Consider the following 14,323-nt stretch of genomic DNA (forward strand, 5'->3'; position numbering starts at 1 on the left):
AGCCCTCACGTACCCACACACTTGATCACAGCCTTAGGGCGACCCCGGAGTTCTATTGAGCCCATCTAAATGTGGTGCTGGTTTCTGGATTGGGCTTTCACCACGACAAGAACTGGAAAAAGCTAGTCTCTTGTCTCACGAGGAAAGAAACAGTCTTGCTGCTGACTGGAAATCTCCAGGCTCCTGGAGGAGAAGTATGGGTCTTGAGCCCCAGTTGTATTCAACTGGCATCATTTCCATGTAGAGAAATGAGAGCTCCCTTAAGACTCTTTTCAAAGCAGAGGGTGTATCTAGGGGCAAAGCAGCAGGTACCTCTCTCACCATCACTACCGATCCTTCCAGGTATTAGCTGTCTAGTCTAAGTCTGAACCTTGAACCACGGCCTCCTCCACTACCCCTCTCTTCCCCCTCCTGTGGGAGTCAGCCATAGAAGGGAATGTCTTGGGTGACCCTCGCATAGAAGCCGGTGTGTGTTGGGAAGTGGCTAGACTGACACTGTGCCACCTGCCCTCTGGGCTGCAGTGGGATTTGCCGTGAGGGGGACCAGCTGGTGGTGGGCCCCACGGACGATGGCTGCTTCCTGGAGCTGAGAGTGTGCAGCATCCAGCGCAACCGCTCTGCCTGTCGTGTGCTGCGAGCTGGTCAGGCTGCTACGTTGGCCCTCGGAGACTTTGACCGTGCACTTCTGCGCAAGGTGAGGTGGGAGGGTGGATTGGAGAAGGGAACACAAAGAGAAGTGCCTGGGAACCTGGCCGCTTGATTGAGAAGCACCTAAGACACTTGAGAGGAACTCGAAGGAAACAGTCTCTAACCAAAGAAGTTCGTTACATAGACTATATGAAAAAAGCTTAGGATACACAGAATACTTAAATATGACTCATGGTCATGCAATCTGAATGTCCAGGAGCCTATAATACTAAGTATTAGAAGAAGGATTGGAGAACATGGGAGGGATAGGAAGGGTTATAAGTGGATATTTGAATATTGTCTTCTGAGGTCTTTGTGTTTGAAGTCTTAGAAGAAGAGGTTTAGGAGCTGGCAGGGGTGTGAGGGTGGTTGGGGAAGGAGAGACTAATGCAAGGTCTGCCCTTGATCTGGGGCCTCCCTAGGGCATGGTGATGGTGAGCCCCGAGATGAATCCCACCATCTGCTCAGTGTTCGAGGCAGAGATTGTCCTACTATTCCATGCCACCACGTTCCGGCGAGGCTTCCAGGTGACAGTACATGTGGGCAACGTACGTCAGACAGCAGTGGTGGAAAAGATCCACGCCAAGGTGAGAGGGACCCAGCCATGCTGTTTTTCCAGGGGAAAGTCAGAATTATTCTGCCTCCAGAAAGGAAAGAGGCCTGGCCCCAGACTCATAAAGAACTAACTCCTCCCAGACCCAACAAAGGGGACAAAGCCCCACTCTGGGGGGGTAGAGCCTGATAGGCCCCTGAGGGTGGAGAGCCAAGGCTGGTAGAGAACGGGATGGGAGGCACATTGTCCAGGACCAGTGACGGCATATCTGCTGCAGGACAAGCTGCGGACAGGGGAGAAGGCAGTGGTACGTTTCCGCTTCCTGAAACACCCAGAATACCTGAAGGTGGGCGCCAAGCTGCTGTTCCGGGAGGGTGTCACCAAGGGCATCGGCCATGTCACTGATGTGCAAGCCATTGCAGCAGGAGAGGCGCAGGCCAACATGGGCTTCTGAACTCCTCCAGGCAGGCACAGCTCCATTGCTGTCCCTACAATATATAAGGTGACTTCTGGCCATGCTGCCCCCTGTTGGCGGCTCTGTGTTAATAGGTGAGGGAGAGACCGGTGCTCTCTGCCCTGTGCTCCCTGCCACTTCTGGAGAGGTGCCAAGCTTGGTGTGGCCAGGGAGGGGCAGTCCTGAGGGAGAAGACAGGAGAATTCAGGGCAATGCTCAGCAGCTGTGTGTCCACCTGGTTGGCTCATCAACCCTGGCAACCCCGTGGCCCGTCTACTGGAGGGAGCTGACCACCGCCACCTTGGCCCCACTGTCCGGACTGGGCATGATTCGCCGGTGTGGTCCTTGCACTTCAGGAATTGTCACAACAACTAGGGGTGGTCCTCGAAAGCACTCCTTTTTCTATACCTCTTCTCAAGGCCATGTAAGTTGCCCATCTCTACTTGACTGTGGACAAAAGACATTTGCTCCTGGCCATCTGGTGGCCCAGGGTCTGAAGAAATGGCACAGGGACAGTGCTCCCACCTTGTGCTGAGACATGAGGTCTGTTCCTCAGCTTTGTTTCCTTTCCCTTCCTCACTTAAGGGCCATTTCCCATTTCTCTGCTCATAGGCCCCACAGGTGCTATTTGTTGTGCTGGCCCAGGCGTGGGGCTGCCAAGCTAAGGTTTGGCATACCGAAGGTCAGCTGCATGTCAATCTGTCTTGTCCCCTCCTCTGCAGTGATTTGTTGGTTTTAATGCTGGATCAGTGTTTTACTTTCCCAGACTAGTGACTGGGGACCTGACACACAGTTCCCCATCCTGCCACCCTTACCCACCCCCCTTTCTGCTCCCACTTAAGTCCTCCCTCTGTTGCAGGGAACCTGGAGGAAAGGGAAAGATGTTGCCATATTTCCTACTCTTTTAGGGCATGGACTCCCTCCTTTCCTTTTGTTAATGTCCTGGGTGCCCCGGACTCAGGGATTTGTTGGTTCAGGTTTCTCTGCATACACACACACACACACACACACACACCCATACATACATATATATACATATATATTTAAATACATATATATTGTACAGAATAAAAAATGTTTTATTGAACATACTGTGCTTATGCTTAAGATACGGGCTCAGCTTCCAGGGCTAGATTCCTCTTCAGGATGAGAAACAAGTGAAACCCTAACACTGCTGAGCCATGAATGGGGAAAGAACCCATCTGGTATCTCATTCACCATTTTTCCTTTCCTCTCCTTCCCATGCAGTCAGTGTTCCAGTACTGTGACCTGGGTATTCTGGCTAATTTGCATAGTTCTCCGAAGAGTAAAATAGAAAGTGAAACTGTTGCCTTTTCAGCTGAAGATAGGTAACCAACTGCTTGAGGAACTGGCCACTTGCTGTGGTCAGAGTGGTGAGGAGCCTGCTCCTGTGCTGTGTCAGAGATCTGGAGATTAGCATGCCAGCTACTTAATAGAATGGATCCTAGAGTCACGGTAATCTGGCCCTCACACTTTCCCTAGCAATGCAATAGAGCCTGAAGTGAAGTTTATATAGCCTAAACTGGCTTCTTGGAGCTGAAGGCCAAACCTTAGTCCTTTCTTCCTATTTCTGTGTTCAGAGTACCTGACCTGTTTTATGGGGCTGCATTTTGAGTACTGATCCTTGCAAAATAATTTTTTAAATATTTTATTCATGCAAAAGAATTTTTTAAAAAAATATTCATGACACAGAGAGAGATACAGAGACATAGGTAGAGGAAGAAGCAGGCCCCATGCAGGAAGCCCGATGCAGGACTCAATCCAGGGCCCCTGGGATCACAACCTGAGCTGAAGGCAGACGCTTAACCGCTGAGCCACACAGGCGTCCTTGCAAAACAAATTTAATGATAAATGTGGCCCGAGTCCCATGAGGCATTTTGTGGGAGAATTTTGCTGTTTTTTGTTTTTTTTTTAAAGAGTGTGTGAGCCTGCAAGCAGCAGTGGGGGAGGGGGGCAGACAGAAAGAGAGAGAGAGAATCGTCCAATTGGTGCCCATCCAATTGGTGCGTGACACAGGGCTCAATTTCAAGACCCCAAGATCATGACCTGAGCTGAAATCAAGAGTTGGATGCTCAACTGACTGAGCCCCCAGGTACCTCTGTCCCCACAATATTAAATTCTTTTTAAAGATTTTATTTATTTATTCATGAGAGGCACACAGAGAGAGAGAGAGGCAGAGACACAGGCAGAGGGAGAAGCAGGCTTCATCCAGGGAGCCCGACCTGGGACTCGATCCCCAGTCTCCAGGATCATACCCCGGGCCGTAGGCGGCGCCAAACCGCTGCACCACAGGGGCTGCCCCCCATAGTATTAAATTAATAGCTTTCCTAACTATTCAAGCTCTGCTGCTTTTAAAAATATCAGTGGCTTAACTTGCTACTGTAAGAAGCCAACTTCCTCCTGTGTTGGGGACTAAGCCATTTACTTCCTATGTGCAACTGTTGATAAACAGCTGAGAAAAGGTTGTATTCAACAAAAAGGTGCTATGGTTTTCACCCAACACTGACCTTTACATGTCTGTGTGCTGTCCCTTCCACGGGCTTATTCCCAGTACGTGGGGCACGGTTGGCATTTCCAAGAAAACAGGTGTGCTGCTGTTATTGTTACTAGTTACCCACTATCCCCACCTGTCTTGGCCTCTATACCGACAAAACCAAAGTTTCTACCACTTTGCTTTTCTGTATGACTCTTTCCAACCAACCAACATGTTCAACATTTGTTCCACTTAATCCGTATAGGACCCGAGAGTATTGCTTCATTTTAGGCCTTTTTTTTTTTTTTTTTTTAATTTTTCACTAGATTAAGAAAGGAGACTTTAGAAAATGATCAGCACTTAATGAGACATCTTCAGGAACCAGTGAACTATACCTTATTATATTAAAGGAACATTTAAGATAAAAAGATGTTTAAGGCAGCCCCCCCCCACCAGTAGCATGTACAATTTTACTGTTCCAGTTCTAGTAATCTAAAATTACTACATATGTTTCATCCAGTGAGTATCAAGTACCTACTATGTGCAAGGCACTGTGAAGAATTCTTGACTTCAAGAAACTACAGATATGGTAGGGAAAGGGCCATGTACACACTATTCAACTGCCACAAGAGGAAAATATTTTTGAAGAAATAATTTTCTGGTCCACTCAGTATTTTTCAAATGCTACTCCCTTCTTCAAACTAAATATAGACCTGCAATTTATAAATACGTTTGAAAAGCAGTTGGTTTGTGTGTTATATATGAGATGGAGGGATATATACCCCATACTTCCGACCCACTTCCCCCAACACCACCTAGTTCAGTTCATTTGCAATTGGGTTCTGTGTAACGCAAGGTTTCCCATATCAAAAAAGCTGACTTTCCACATATAAGAACAAAGAACAAAGATTAAAAATACAGTACTATATATGTGGACAAGTGCAGAAAGCTACAATAAACCCTATTCTACTTCAGGATTTAAAGAAATGTCATTGCCCTCTGCAAACCCACAACTGGCCATGGCATCTTCTAGGCATCTTCTAGATTGGTATTACTCAAACACCCTGGAGAATCTTGTTAATATACAGATTCTGATTCCATAGGGGTGAGGCTGAGTTTCTAACAAGGGTGAGTGTCATCAAGGGATGACACTGATGCTGTTTCTCAAAATCACACTCAGCCTAGCAAGATTCTAGAGATGATCTAGTTCTGATTGTGACTTACCCAGTCTAAACAGAGTTTCTGAACTGGCCCATTAACAATCTTATTCTACATTAGATCAAATGCAGGAGGTAGAAGGGCCAGTGGCTAGAATTGTGGCCATAAATAGGGTTTAGTTGTATGAAATTCAGTATGTATGTATGTATTCATGAGAGACACAGAGAGGGAGGCAGAGACATAGGCAGAGGGAGGAGAAGTAGGCTCCATGCAAGGAGCCTGATGTGGGACTCAGTCCCAGGCCTCCGGGATCACACCCTGAGCAAAAGGCAGACGCTCAACCACTGAGCCACCCAGGCGTCCCAAATTCAGTATTTATTGAGCAGCTTCTGTGAACAGAGGCCTGCCCTAAGCATGTTATCACTTGAGGGTTTCAGGTCTTCACCTGATCTCAAACATCACATTTTGGTCAAAGCATTATCTGAACTGCCCCTGTCACAGAGCTTGGGGAAAAGGTTTTTTTAAATTGTTTTTTTCTCATCCAGTTCCTTTTTCTGCCATCTTTAAGCTCTGTACTTTAAATACATTGTCCTTAATCTCCCATAATCTGTAACGCATATCAGTTTTACAGATGAGGAAAAGTGTGGAAAGTGCCTCTCCTAGGCTTGAAGGCCCACATATTTGTACTCTGACACTGCCTCCCTAAACTCTAATGATTAAAAACTCAAAGCATTTGTATCTCTGCAATGATAAATTAGTTTTTACATCTCTATCAGCAATGGAATTAGAATCCATGCATGTGAAGAGATGGGAGTTTTAACTCAGCACCTAACTGGATTATTTATCTTACTAAAAATTTCATAAAGTTATAGATTTCCTTGAGAAGTGAACATATTTCCATCTCCTTGTTTCCAGGTAAAATATTAAAACCCTGCAGTAAGCCTGAGGCCACCACTAGTGTGTTAATGGTTTAAAAAATGATTCCAATGTCTGCATGCCCTCAGGCCTAGTTCGCTTACTATTGGAAGCTGAAGGGCTTTTGGGATTTCTTTTGCTTTGAGAACTGGCAGGAACAACCTGCATAGTTGAGGAGTGGGGCTGCAAAAAGGATTTCTGTAACTCCAATGCAAAATGATAGTCCGTATGTTCTGGCATCTCCCATACAGGTACCAGAGAGCCACACTTCTCACAGGGCACTTGGTCCTCAGCTGCCATAGGACTTGGAGTTGTAGTTGACTTCTGAGCCACCTCCAGAGCAGAACTGGAAGAAGCAAGCCTGCTTGGGCTGTTCTGGGTCAAATCCAGCTCTGTAGGAGTTGTTTTAGAGGTTCCTAGCTTTGGTACTGCTTGACAGACCAAATTTTGGTCTGTGTAATTTGGATACTCTGTTGGAAAACCGTTTGTTAACTCTTCAGGACTAGACTGTGGATTTTGTGGAGGGAAGAAAATCGAAGGATTATTAAGCTGTTTCTGCTTTAGAAGTAGACTCTTCTGCTTAAAGAAGGGCTCAATTCCTGTAGTACGACTGGTTTGGAAAGGTAAGGAGGGCTTGGATGGTGAATTGCTCATGGGCACCTGGGCAGTGGCAGTAAGAGATGACAGTGAAGCTTCTTTGACTTTCTGCTTTTTTGCAGCTTTTTGGAAGAATGATTCCAGAGAAGTAGTTGCTTTCTTAGTGGCTGTCATTGCTAGGTCACATCCCTGGGTCTTAGCTTCTGAACTGGAAACTGGCACCTTTGTCACAGAACTTGGGTCACTGCTCAAGAAGGTGGTGATGTCTGTGCAAGATGAAGGGGCAGGAGCGGAGAATTTGGTAGCACAAAGGAAAAGCATTGTGAGGGGAGGGGACCTGTATAGAAAGTAAAGGAACAAGATTAGCACCTGGTCACAGATGCAGTTTGTAAATGACTGTGATTATGGTTCTGCCACAAGAAGAAACTATTATTGCAGTGTTCTTAAATTTTAGGGTATGAGATTAATACAGATTCAATAGAGCTGGGATAGGCAGAGAATATGCCTTCCTAGGCATATTCAAGTCAAGTCAAGAGAATAAGTTCCTAGGTGATGCTGATGTTGCTGGCTTAGGACCCATCTTGAGAATTGCTGACTTGGTAAACACTTAACCAGATCAGACATATATAAATTGGATCCCCTTACACCTAGGTATTCATAAGATATATCAGAAGATACATCAGAGTAGCTGTAATTCAGGGTTGAGGGAAGGAATTTTATTCAGGGCAACAAAAAAGCTTTAGAATATTTAGACTGGGAAGTCTCTTGGAAAAAAATCCTATTACCCATTCTGTTTTGTTGTTGTTGTTGTTGTTGTTTTTTGTTTTAAGATTTTTATGCATGAGAGACACACAGAGAGAGGCAGAAACACAGGCAGAGGGAGAAGCAGGCTCCCTGCCAGGAGCTCGATGCTGGACTTGATCCCAGGACCCCATCATGCCCTGAGCCAAAGGCAGATGCTCAACTGCTGAGCCACCCAGGCATCCCACTCATTCTATTTTTAAAGAGTGTACTGCTTGGGCAGCCCAGGTAGCTCAGCGATTTAGTGCCGCCTTTGGCCCAGGGTGTAATCCTGGAGACCCGGGATCGAGTTCCACGTCTGTCTCCCTGCATGGAGCCTGCTTCTCCCTCTGCCTGTGTCTCTGTCTCTCTCTGTGTCTCTCATGAATGAATAAATAAAATCTTAAAAAAAAAAAAAACAAAAAAAGAGTGTACTGCTTAACCCTCATTCGGACAGACTTTTCAACTTGAGTTTCTAGAGAATGAAATTCTACAACTGGAATTACCTATCCTAGTCTCAGAAATATGTCAGGAAATTCCTGTCATAGGGATCCCTGGGTGGCGCAGTGGTTTAGTGCCTGCCTTTGGCTCAGGGCGCGATCCCGGAGACCCAGGATTGAATCCCACGTCGGGCTCCCGGTGCATGGAGCCTGCTTCTCCCTCTGCCTGTGTCTCTGCCTCCCTCTCTCTCTCTCTCTCTCTCTCTCTATCATAAAAAAAAAAAAAAAATTCCTGTCATAGAGTTAACTCATTATGTCTAATTACTCAAACAATTTTCACATTAGTTGAATTTCAGAAGATACAATATTTTTTTTTAAGATTTTATTTATTTATTCATGAGAGACACAGAGAGAGGCAGAGACACAGGCAGAGGGAGAAACAGGCTGCATGCAGGGAGCTGGACGTGGGACTCAATCCTGGGTCTCCAGGATCACACCCTGGACTGAAGGTGGCGCTAAACCGCTGAGCCACCGGGGCTGCCCTACAACATGGTTTTATATACAGATTAGCCCCTCAATGAGGTGAAGAGTAAATGCTGTTTTAAAATTGTTATGGGGCAGCCCCAGTGGCTCAGTGGTTTACCGCCGCCTTCAGCCCGGGGGGGTTTGATCCTGGAGACCCAGGATCTAGTCCACATCCGGCTCCCTGCATGGAGCCTGCTCCTCCCTCTGCCTGTGTCTCTGCCTCTCTCTGTATGTGTCTCTCATGAATAAATAAAATCTTAAAAAAATAAAATAAGATAAAATTGTTATGACAGTTATCTCACTATCCTCTGGTTTCATACTTTTGTAAAGTCTTATAATCAGATCATTTTGATGTTTCCATGTCAGTAAGTTTCCCAGTAAGTATTTGTTAGAGTCTGTCAATTTTTAAGGTTTCATATGAACATAGAATCCTATTTATCATTTAGTTCAGTGAAACTGTTCAATATTTGAAAATAAACACCTATACCAGGAAGTAAAAGTCAAATAAATTATTCCACACAAAGAACAAGGATTCCAGCTTTAGAGACCCTATCATATTGTAGGTCTGCACATGCAGTAGTAATAAACACATATTTAGATAAGCAATAGGTGTTCAGTGAAATTTTGTTTATTTGTAGTTGACATAACTAATGTCACATTAGTTTCAGGTTAAACTTTTATTTATAATCTTCAGCATAGATCTATAAACAACCAATTTATGTTTCTCACATAATTTATTTCCATTGTGAATTAGGAATTCTTTTTTCAATGTAACAGGCTATGTTAAATAGAGGATTCCAATACTGAAAATCATTAATATCTGAACAATAAACACACTCCAATCATATATTTGGTTATTTTTCATTACCAAATAAAATGAAATTTAATATGACATTTAGTATTATAGCAGTGGACCTTGTAATTGAGTTGGGAATGTTAGAATGAAGATTATCCATGAATCTAAATCTAGGTCATTTTCATTATCCAGAAAGATGGTTTTAAGATAGAACAATTAAGTGTTGAATTCCTTTTTTTTTTTTTTAAGTGTTGAGTTCCTAAGTGTATCCTTGAAACTTGAGTTCCATACTCACACAGGCAATTGGTTGTTCCCTCTGCTTGCAGCAAAGACAGGGATGATTGTGGTGTACACTGCCTCTGAAACACACCCCTGAGAACCGGAATGCACCCAATGTAGGCAAAGCAGCTGTAACTGAGCTGCCTTGTTTCTGGGGTTTCTGTTGTGTTCTCCCATTCCTCTCTGATAGGTCCTACTGGCCAAAGTCACCAAGAACCTACCCCAGCTGGAGAACTATATACCCATGACTTAGAGCAAATCAGGGCACAGGTGTCTTCTGCAAAGACAAGATAAAATTAAACTCACCAGTCAGTTTTGATTCCTGAAGTGTTACAGTTCTTGATGACAGCAAATGCATCATGGCTCATTTTGTGAGCATCATAGCGGGTAAGGGCACAGCAGCGACGCAGGCTGCTGAGACGTTTGTCTCCTTGTACACGAATGCTCACAGCCAACTGGGTGGCCACCCTGTCATTCTGTGGATATAAAAGGATTGAGACCAGAACTACAGTTATTGTGAACATCTGGATTCTATATATTGAACCGTGTGAGAGGAAATTAAAAGAACCAGCATGACAGAATGGTTTAGAAATTGTCACGCTTAATTTTTTTTTAAGGCTTATTTATTTTATGGGAGAAACGAGGAGAGACAGCACAAGTGGGGGCGAGGGGCAGAGCGAGAGAAGTTCAAGCAGTTTCCTTGCTGAGTGTGGAGCCCAACATGGGACTGGATCCAAGGACTGCAAGATCATGACCTGAGCCGAAAGCAAGAGTCAGACACTTAACCTACTGAGCCACTCAGGTGCCTCAGTGATATTTCATTTTTAAAAATATTTTGTGCTGGGGCACCTGAGTGGCTCAGTGGGTTAAGCATCTGACTTCAGCTCAGGTTGTGATCTCAGGGTCCTGGGATCCAGTGTGCCACTTTGGGCTCCCTGCTCAGCAGAGAGCTTGCTTCTCTAATCCTCTCCTCCTGTCCCTCCCCCTGCTCATACACTCTCTCTCAAATAATAAATAAAATGCTTTAAAAGGGATGCCTGGGTGGCTCAGAGGTTGGGCAGCTGCCTTTGGCTGAGATCGTGATCCCAGGATCTGGGATCGAGTCCTGCATCTGGCTCTTGCAAGGACCCTGCTCCTCCCTCTGCCTGTGTCTCTCCCTCTCTCTGTGTGTCTCTCATGAATAAATAAATAAAATCTTAAAATCCTTTAAAAAATTTATGCTATTAGTAGAAGAAGTAACTGGAGCATACAGAACCTGAATGATGAAATATTAGAATATCTAGGATATTTTGACAGGTGATAGGAACAGGACAGAATAAATGAAAATGGGGACTCTTCTTGAACGTTTTTTGTGCTGTCCATGCAGGAAGATTATAACTAATATTTATTCTATTTTGTGACTGAAGGAAGGGCTCATTTAAGTAATTGTCTGAAAGGAAGATCCAAGGGAGGATGTCAAGATTGAGTAGTGGATCTGGTCTTCTGCTAGTGCAGAAGTTTCCACTAGCACCTCCTCCTTTTACCCTATCTATAGAAGATACAGTATAGTGAGCCTGCATTTAGAGAGCAGGATCACTGATCCACTTTTCAGTGAAGTCTAAGCAATTGAATATTGTTGATACAAAACAAAGAAATAAAGGTCAAGAAGCAGAGATGTAAGAAGATAAACAGTCTACACAGGGATCCCCTCAAAATCAAAAGATGGTGGTGACAAGAAATACCCCCAAAGGCAAACAAACCAAGAGCAACTATTTTTGGGGGTAAGAATATATTTTGTATTTTTTGTACATTTTGTAAATAAAATTAATAAGAATTTATCTTCAGACAATACAAATTGGCAATTACAAAGGAGTCTTTGTTGACTAAAACTATTCAACAACAAACTAAATGCTGACTATGTATCAGCTTCTGTCTAGAGATACAGGAGAGAACAAAACAAAGTCCAGGCCCATATGGATCTTAATCCTGTAGTAGGAGCCACAGAAATAAACAAGTAGGCTGTAATAGAAAGGACTACAAAATGCTATGAGAAGAAGCAGAGTAAAGCAGAGAATGATGAAGGCTACTGATGTGATAGGGTATTGGAAAGGCCTCTTGGAGAAGATGACCTTTGAGCAGAGACCTGAATAAAGTGAGGGAGGAAATTTTAATATCTAAGTAAAGATTCTCCAGGCCAAAGGAACAGCAAGTACAAAATTGCTTGGTGAGTTAAATAAAAGGGAAGGCAGCCAGTGGAGGGGGAGGCTACAGCAGAGAAGGAAGGGGGAGAAGACAGTAGCCAGAGAAGTAGCCAGAGACCAAATCATTTTGGTCATTATAGAATAAAAGAAATCCACACAGGACTTAAGTATGAAGGGAAGCCACTAGAATACTTTAAACAGTGAAGTGACAAGGATCTTTCATGTCCAGAATTACTTTTGGGATAAAGTCCTTATTTTAAGCTTAAAGACAGATAAATTTCCAGGGATCCCTACTGTGCTTCATTAGATACAAAGTGAGAGGGAAAGCCCCACTTTAAGGCTTTTAAAGCCTTATGAAACTTTATAAAAAGAAATGAGAACAGAGCGACACCTAGTGAACAAAGGCAAACAGGCCCATTAACACAACTGGGATCCTCTCCCTGTTTATGTTCCCCACCAAAGAACAAACCTTCACCATCACCAATTCAGCTAACATAGGACAAACAGGTAGTTGTGAATGATTTCTGACAGTTTATGGTTGACTTGTAGGACTCCTAGTTGTGGAAACACAAGAGAATACATCAAACAATACCATCAGGAAAGTGAAAAAAAAAAAAAAACAGAATGGGAGAAAATATTTGCAAATTATCTGACAAGGTACTTGTACCCAGAATATATAAAGAACTCGTAAAATGCAATAATGAAGAAATAAACCACTTCAAAAATGGGCACAGGATCTTGATAAATTTCTCTAAGGAAGATAACGGCCAATAAAACACTTGAAAACCACAATGAGACACCACTTCACATCCACTATGGATAAAATAAGAAAAAGACAGTAATAAGGATATAGTGAAATTAAAACCTTTTTATATTGCTGGGAATGTAACGTAGTACAGCAACAGTCTGGTAGTTCCTCAAAATGGCTAACCAGTTACCATGTGAACCAGCAATTCTAATCCTAGGCATATACCCAAGAGAAATGAAACATATGTCTACACAAAAATCTGTACATGAATGTTCATAGCAACATTGCTCATAAGAGCCAAAAAGTGGAAACAACTCAAATATCCATTCACCAATCAACAGATAAACAAAATATGGTAAACCCATACAATATATTATTCATTCATAAAAGGAAAAAAGATACCGATACATGTTACAATATAAGTGAACCTTGAAATTTATTTTGTTAACCAAAAGATTTCAAGCCAGTCAAAAGGCCACAAATTGGCTTAGTCCTCATATATGAAATGTCCAAAATAGTAAGTCTATGAGGACAAAGCACACTGGCAGTTGCCTAGGGTGAGTAACTGCTAATGGGTATAGGATTTCTTTTTTGGGTGATGAAAATGTTCTTAAATTGATTGCAGAATGGTTGAACAACTCTGATACTAAGTTCAAACTGTATACTGTAAATGAGTGAATTTTATGTAAAATATCAATAAAGCTACTTTTTTAAAGATTTTTTAAAAATTTACTTATTTGAGAGAGAATGAGACACAGAGAGGGAGAAGCAGACACCCACTGAGCAGGGAGCCTGACATGGGGCTCAATTCCAGGACCCTAGGATCATGACCTGAACCAAAGGCAGACGACGACCGACTGAGCCACCCAGGTGCTCCAATAAAACTATTTTTTTAAAGGAAAGGATAAAGAAACTAATCATCAGATGTCAAAATTTTTACTTCATCCTCTGTCTCTAAAACTGCCAGTACATCTCTGTCACATGGACTATGTTTAAGTTCCAATAATTTACATTTGTACATTATTGTACAATAATGAGTGTGCTATTTAATGGCTCTGTACTCTGATGAAGATGTACTGTATATTCAGGATTACAGGAGGTAGGTGAGATAAGAAATATACAAGAGTAGAAGCAAATAGTAATGAGGGAGATGGGGAGATGGGGTAGTCAGGTCTTGTGTTCACAGACATAGGTTTTCAAAAGATCATGTTGAGTGTTAGGGAAGATTTCTTAAAATTTCTTAGTCTGGTATTTTTGCTTTTTTTTTTTTTTTAGTCTGGTATCTTTTTGTATTTTTGTTTCTATTCCTCTTCCAGGTAAGCAACAACTGGTATTTAAATCCCAAAGCTCACCCCAAGAATAAAGAAAGAAAATCTTACATCATTTCGGTCCTTGGTTAGTCTCTCCTCTAGTTCCTGGGCTAATTGCAAAAGCCACCATTGTACCTAAAAAAGTGTTGAGACTTTAATATATCATTTCAAATGATATTTGTTTGTTATAGTACTAAAAGGAGGATTTGTTCAGTTCTCTCACAAATATAAGTGTAAAGTCAAGTCTCCCCCATAACCAAGGGATCACCAGATTATAAAAACCTTCTGACTTGCCCTAGCACAAAATTTTAATTTTCTTTTCCTGCTGGCATGCCATCAGGTGAACTTCAGGCATGTTCCAGCTGAGTAAAAAGAACAAAACACAAACTTGAGGCATAATATCCCAG

The 14,323-nt window shown here is 42.9% G+C and overlaps 2 protein-coding genes across 6 annotated transcripts in view; one reads left to right on the forward strand and one right to left on the reverse strand.

Moving 5' to 3' along the window:
• The window catches only part of GTPBP2 (GTP binding protein 2), a 43,872-nt gene that overhangs the window by 4,950 nt on the left and 24,599 nt on the right, over nucleotides 1-14,323 (forward strand). The window contains exons 10-12 of one of the 2 annotated variants that reach the window (XM_077903884.1): nucleotides 523-694; nucleotides 1,110-1,274; nucleotides 1,518-6,438. In XM_077903884.1, the coding sequence (XP_077760010.1) occupies nucleotides 523-694; nucleotides 1,110-1,274; nucleotides 1,518-1,694 (514 nt within the window). In that variant the 3' untranslated portion in view covers nucleotides 1,695-6,438. Of the gene's footprint in view, nucleotides 1-522; nucleotides 695-1,109; nucleotides 1,275-1,517; nucleotides 6,439-14,323 lie in introns of those variants that run through there. The other variant, XM_077903885.1, reaches the window with a different exon arrangement.
• Nucleotides 5,703-14,323, reverse strand: part of POLH (DNA polymerase eta) — a 35,986-nt gene continuing 27,365 nt past the window's right edge. For 3 of the 4 annotated variants that reach the window (XM_077903880.1, XM_077903881.1, XM_077903882.1), the window contains 3 exons: nucleotides 13,986-14,051; nucleotides 9,985-10,154; nucleotides 5,703-7,195 (listed from right to left, as the gene is read on the reverse strand). In XM_077903880.1, the coding sequence (XP_077760006.1) occupies nucleotides 6,301-7,195; nucleotides 9,985-10,154; nucleotides 13,986-14,051 (1,131 nt within the window). In that variant the 3' untranslated portion in view covers nucleotides 5,703-6,300. Of the gene's footprint in view, nucleotides 7,196-9,474; nucleotides 9,772-9,984; nucleotides 10,155-13,985; nucleotides 14,052-14,323 lie in introns of those variants that run through there. The other variant, XM_077903883.1, reaches the window with a different exon arrangement.

The sequence above is a fragment of the Canis aureus genome, chromosome 7, assembly GCF_053574225.1.
Source record: "Canis aureus isolate CA01 chromosome 7, VMU_Caureus_v.1.0, whole genome shotgun sequence".
Lineage (NCBI taxonomy): Eukaryota > Metazoa > Chordata > Mammalia > Carnivora > Canidae > Canis > Canis aureus.